This window comes from Amphimedon queenslandica, unplaced genomic scaffold (genome assembly GCF_000090795.2).
Source record: "Amphimedon queenslandica unplaced genomic scaffold, v1.1 AMPQUscaffold_13224, whole genome shotgun sequence".
Taxonomy (NCBI): domain Eukaryota; kingdom Metazoa; phylum Porifera; class Demospongiae; order Haplosclerida; family Niphatidae; genus Amphimedon; species Amphimedon queenslandica.
This window is the reverse complement of record NW_003546540.1, coordinates 8,118-14,522: the sequence shown is the minus strand read 5'-3', so window position 1 is coordinate 14,522 and position 6,405 is coordinate 8,118. Positions and strand designations below refer to the sequence as shown.

The following is a 6,405-nucleotide window of genomic DNA, read 5'->3' as shown; positions in this document are numbered from 1 at the left end:
GCTGCCAGGTTAAGTCATCTTGTAGCCAACTTTGGCAGGTGTAAAAAGAAATTCACAAAAACCAATGCTAATTCTCAACTATTTTAGCAAAATTTGGCAGACAAATGCAATCAAATTTGACCCAAATTGAAGCTCCATTTAATGGACAGCACCTAGTGTACCAATTACATTCCTTACTGTATAAAATAACCTCCACATAAAGGACACCTCTGTATAACAGAGACACAGTGTCCATTATAAAGAGGCTAGTCTGTACATGTACATTGTACCTGTATCAACCAGGGTGTGTCAAAGGAGGTGTGGTTCCAAACTACGTCGACAATCGAAAGAACTCCACAATCTTCTCGTAAAAACTTCAGCTCCTTATCAAGCTCAAGGTAGGCGGAGTCAATCATTACCTGTTTCTCCTCCCCCTTCCTGTTCTTGTAAGTCACGCCCACCTCCTTTCGCTGGTACCCAGAGGGCAAATAAGACGAATCTAATTTTAGCTGATTAGCAATTGAGTAGGCGGAGCGAGATGAGCCCAGCTGCTGGGGCGGAGTGAAATGAAGCATGTTGTAGCCGGACTTATGAGCAAAGGCTAAACGAGACCTCCAGTCTGCTAAAGGACCGAGCAGCTTTGTAACGTGCGTCAGACAACAGATAGAGTTCGGCAAAATACCGAGGTCTGGTTCTACGAGGAAAAACCCGTGACCTGGTAAAACGGTGGAGGACGGCGGTACGCTGGGTAGACGCCAGGTTAATTTAAACGGCCCAGGAGTGCTGAGTTGTACATCAATGTATCTGTCTGGGTCCCATTCTTCTCTCTTAGTCCGGTACGTCCATTCTAGAGCTCGTAGCTTCCCTCTGACGTACAGGGCACCCTCTGGAGGGAAATCAGTTTCAACTACAACTGGAGAAGAACTTATACTCCGGGACAGTGTTAGTCTAAGAGTCGATCCGAGGGGTATTTTTAATAATTTGGAGTCCCAGTCCTCCCCTTTTGTTAGCTCGAGTGTCTTTACAGTTTTAGCAGCCATCAGGATTGGAGGAGATAGAGAGAAAGTGCCCTGGACCAGGCTAAAGTGCAAAAGTTCAAGCGCCAAAATTAATAACTTTCTTACTATTATTAAGTCACACCTCCAGAACCACGCCTACTTTACGTGGGTGTTTGTTGCTATAGCCACACCTTCGATTAAAATGGTACGTTATTTCTTGAACTTCTTTACAAGTTTCTTCTCTTTTAGGCAGAAAGAAAGGCCACTAACAAGTACTATCCGCCACAATGGACTCCTAGCCACGTAAGACAACTATTAAACTAACGTATATATGGTGTTTTTGGCCTGTATGGAAATATGAATATATTTAAACTAGTGATCCTAAACCTTGTCCTCATTAACCTTTAATTAACCTTGTACCTTGTACTGATTGTACTACCCTATTGTTTGATCCTATTGTTCCATAGGGGTCACTCAATAAGTTCCAAGGGTCACACCCACTGAGAGAGAGGGCAAGGAAGATACACCAGGGGATAATCGGAGTAAGGTGAACATATTAAACTGTAATTAATAATAATTTATTAATGATTAACAAATTGACTCTAAACAAGGCATATAAATTGGTCGTTTAAATGTAACCTTCTGCATGCTACTATAACTTTGGTAAATATATGTACTTCAATTTGCAAAGCTTTGCAATTTTACTGCACGAAATTTTCTATTTCTTTCTCTATCAGATTTGAGCTTCCCTTCAATATCTGGTGCAATGGGTGTGGCTCTCACGTTGGTATGGGCGTCCGATATAACGCAGAGAAGTCTCAAGTTGGGAAGTACTACAGTACTCCAATATTCAAGTTTAGGATGAAGTGTCATCTTTGTGATAATTATTTTGAAATAGAGACTGATCCAAAGGTACATGTAAATAATAATAATAATAATAATAATAAGTATGTTAATTGTTTAATTAGAGCAGGGCAATTGCAGTGAATTGCCCATTCAAAAATTTTGTACTACTTAGTAAGATAAGCCATCCGTGATCAGTATCATCCTTCATCCTTTACTGATCTCTTTATAAATGCATGAAACGTTACAAGGCTATCGTGGGTCGGACTATAATGATATTCATTACTTGTTACTGAGGCTTGTAACACGTAGTTGGAATCCACTCAAAATTATTATCATACGTAGCATATATCAACAGTATATTAATTATTAGTTTAGATATACATGTAACTTGAAAAATATTAATCAGAATCAGCTTAAACTTGCTACACAGCATAAGGACATCAATATGTATCAGAAAAAGTAATAAAAATTTGGAGTGATTTTGAAGCCATTTTTTGAAGAAAAAACCATGGAATATCGCCTATAGTTCTATCCAAAAATTTGCTTTTCTATAATTTTTATAGAATCATGATTACGTGGTGACGACAGGTGCTTCGAGAAAGAATGAACGATATGAACACGAAGAAGGCGTGACGGCGTCCATTGAAGGAAAGGCAGAGAAGCAAAAGATGGAGAGTGATCCCATGTTTAAACTGGAGCACACGGTAGAGGATAAGGAGAAGAGCCAAGATGAAACACCAAGAATACAACTACTGCAAGTGAGAGAGAGGAAGAGAGAAGGAAAGAAAAGTGATACGGTATTTTTTTATCTATTGTAGGCTATGCAGGAAGAGAAGAAAGATGATTTTAGCATCAACCAATTATTAAGGAAAAGATTTAGAGTGAGTAGTAATTGAACACACAATGTTAATACATATACTGTACATGTACATACAAATTAGAGGTGGTTGCAGAGACTAATATTGTTCCTTTTAAATTCATGTACACCATACTAGTAGACTACAATATCATGGTTTATGTATGGCTATTAGTATTAATTGGACGGTTGGTCTAAGTGATGAACTGGTTGGTTCATTTGTTGAGGTGGTTGTCCCGACCAACCCCGACCACCATAGGCAGGACTGTGATATATGTATGCATTATTAATTACGTGTAATTTTTTACTTGTTACAGACGGAGAAGAAAGAGCTGGAGATAGAGGAGGAGGAAGATCGCCAGCTGCAGAAAAGAGCCTCGATATCGATACCACTAGTTAAAGAAAAGGAATCAGATATACAACTAGCTAAAGAGACAAAGTTTGCTAGTCATACTGCACCTCATAATCATTCAAAAACACGTCGTGACATTAAAACCTCGTCTTTGTTCGGGAGGGACAGGAAGAAGACTAAATCAGAGGAATTAGCTGCAAGGTTAAAGATACCCATTCATAATGTAGGAACTGGGCTTGGTAGCAGTAGAGCAATATCTATGAGGAGACAATCGTTAGGACTTATAAAGAAATAATAATAATCAGTATATTATTGTATTGTATTATATAAATATTATCATTTTAGAAGTTGCAAAAGCAAACAAATGTGAGCCCACTTATTCCCCCCTGGCCGGCTGCCCCCTATATTTATTACACCCTATTTGGCACTGGGTGTGGCTGGTATTTCAATTGAGGGTGTGCCTATAGCTTCACTAATTGGGGGTGTGGTTATAACTCCACTAGCCCCACCTACTTATTAATTAATTATATTTTTTGTTTTTTTTTCTTTTTTTTATTATTCAAAATTTTAAACCGACTGGCTCATTTTATCACTATTCATCCCATTACATGTAATAACAGAGAACATGCAATCAATCCTTACCAGGGTCCAGTCCAGAATAGTCAGACCTACTAGAGGGGGGGGAGTGGAGGGAGAGAGCAGAATATGTGGATTATATTGTACATGCATAAAATACATGATAAACATGCGTAATTATACATTATTAACTCTCACTCTACCTCACACTCAACCAACTTTAAACTTGATCCCGAGTCCAGTCCAGTCCAGAACAGTCAGACCTACTAGAGGTGGGGGGGTGGAAGGACATGTGTGGATTATATTGTACATGCATAAAATACATTATAAGCATGCGTAATTATACATTATTAACTCTCATTCTACCTCACACTCAACCAACTTTAAACTTGATCCCTGCAGAAATAAAAAAAAGAGAAAAATGTTTAAACAATAGAACAAGTAAAGATCAATGGGACAGTGCTTTATTACATGTAATGGGATGAATAGTGATAAAATGAGCCGTTTATTATTAGCACTGTAATCAAGGTTATTAATAACATGCAATAGATACATTGTTACCATACACTGAAGACTTGGACTGAATTGATGCTGAAGAAGACTGCATGCTGGCTTGAGTCTATGTAGCAATCTTAAGGAAAGGGAAATAGAATACATGTTACAGATAAGGATGTACATGTACATGATAGTGTGTGGATATCATTAACCAATAGACTGGATGTGTTGTAGTAGATTTGAAGAAACTGCTGCAGTGTTAATATCTTGATAATATCCTGAATAAAGACAAGAGAGTGTGTGCACATGTAGAAATAGTTATACATGTACATGGCCTGACTATACCATACAGTTGATGTACTGTAGATAGTTACATCTTTAGAATACTGATAATATCCTAGAAATTAACAAGAATGCATGTTACAATTTTTCATTTATTACCAAAATGACATAACTACCACATAAAGACTTAATTCAGTGTATTTATGAACCTGTAAAATAAATAATAATATAATCATATACTGCATGGACAATACTTAAAACATCCTGAATGAATCAAGTACATGAATATAACCTGTAAAATAGATAATAATACAAGAACAACACATATTTACTGTACAATAGATGAGACTTGAAATTATACTGAGTAATATCCTAAAAATATACAAGAGTACACTAGAATGCATACATATGTACATGTACATGTATTAAGATTAGGGCAGGACTTTATTACCTACATTCATGATGCTTAGAATTATCTGTGATCCAACATGATCTTGCATAATATGAGAATGGTATAAGCAAGAATTATATATAGGATCACAGCAAGATCTTACTGGGTTTTGGAACAAAGATCATGAAGGATGTGATGAGATCTTGCTAGCAAGATCTTAAATGATCAGTCATTTTCTTGGATGGTATTTTAGCATGTAATGCTTTTATAAAATGATTGCAACAGTAAGATCTGAGCAAGATCTTACATTGCATGAATGGCATAATAACTTTAATATAATGAAGTATTAATGTAACTTTATTCTTTCTTTATATACTGGATTTACCGTTAAGGCTATCGTGGGTTGTCTACTACTTCCTGTGACATCACATGATTTGTAAGATCTTTCAAGATCTTGTATGACCCAAGCTAATCTTGTACAGTTAAGATAAAGTGTGATTATTCAAGATATAAGATCTTACAAGATCATGTTTCATCAAAATAAATAAATTTCACATAAAATGATTCAAGAATAATTTGGGTAATATTATGCATTATCAAACAAGATCTTGTGCTGTTAAGATAAAGTGTGATTATTCAAGATATAAGATCTTACAAGATCATGTTTTGTCAAAATAAATAAAATAATTGGGGCAATATTGTGCATTATCAAACAAGATCTTGTATTGCTAAGATAAAGTGTGATTATTCAAGATGTTGGATCTTACAAGATCTTGTTTTATCAAACATTGCTAAGATCATGCAAGAAAAATTTCTTGCCTTATCATACGTTTTCTTAGTTAGACTAGCAAGATCATTCAAGATCTTTGAAATTGATTTTCACAAGGGTTGATATGAGGTCTGCCCCACCAACCCACTATACATACACTCTATACCTATCATTAGTATACAGTACTGTCTATAGAAATAACTTCCCATTATATTGTATATACTAAAAGATTATAGCTCCTCCTAATGACCTTTACTCATTCATTCATTATCAGACAGTATATATTTACCTGAATTTGAGTTACATCAGTAGTCTAGTTAAAAGTTGAATATATGTATGGTATATTATTGATTTCAGCATCACTTGGTCCCGCTTCAGAATACACTCCAACAACTAATAAAATAATAATAATAATAATAATAATAATAATAATAATGCAATTAATACTGAGTATGGTTGCATGTACATGTGATCTAGTAAAGGACTTAAAATTTTTTTTGACCTAATACATTGTACACAGTCACTGATAATCAATTATTTTAAGTAATATTAGGCATTCCACAGTACACTCCCTTGCACTGAACTTGTGTGGCTTCTTTTAGTTTAGGAACATAATCCAACAATGGAGCCATTTCCCTGTAATATGATAATAATAAATATTAATCAATTAAATCAATTAAATCAATTAAAAACAGGTATAACTTTCTAAACAGCATAAGGACATCAAATGACCATAACTCAAAAATTGAAGTGATTTTTTATTTTCCGGATACTCCAACCACGTGAATAAACGTGAATGTCTCATATTTAAAATGGCGGATTTTTCTTTGTTCGGAGATTCTCAATTTTATTGTTTTCCTA

General features: G+C 35.4%; 2 protein-coding genes across 2 annotated transcripts in view; one reads left to right on the top strand and one right to left on the bottom strand.

Annotated features, from left to right (window-relative positions):
• Positions 1-554, bottom strand: part of LOC100641813 (glycogen debranching enzyme-like) — a 10,027-nt gene extending 9,473 nt beyond the window's left edge. Inside the window, 1 exon segment of the mRNA XM_019999967.1 lies at positions 270-554. Coding sequence (XP_019855526.1) covers positions 270-554 — 285 coding nt within the window.
• Positions 555-675: 121 nt separating this feature from the next.
• Positions 676-3,435, top strand: LOC100641687 (coiled-coil domain-containing protein 130 homolog). The gene is made up of 7 exons (XM_019999975.1): positions 676-1,182; positions 1,227-1,280; positions 1,445-1,524; positions 1,715-1,889; positions 2,387-2,581; positions 2,642-2,704; positions 2,997-3,435. Exons 1-7 carry the CDS (start codon positions 778-780, stop codon positions 3,324-3,326), a joined length of 1,302 nt encoding a protein of 433 aa, XP_019855534.1. The 5' UTR covers positions 676-777; the 3' UTR covers positions 3,327-3,435.
• The last annotated feature ends 2,970 nt before the right edge of the window (positions 3,436-6,405 follow it).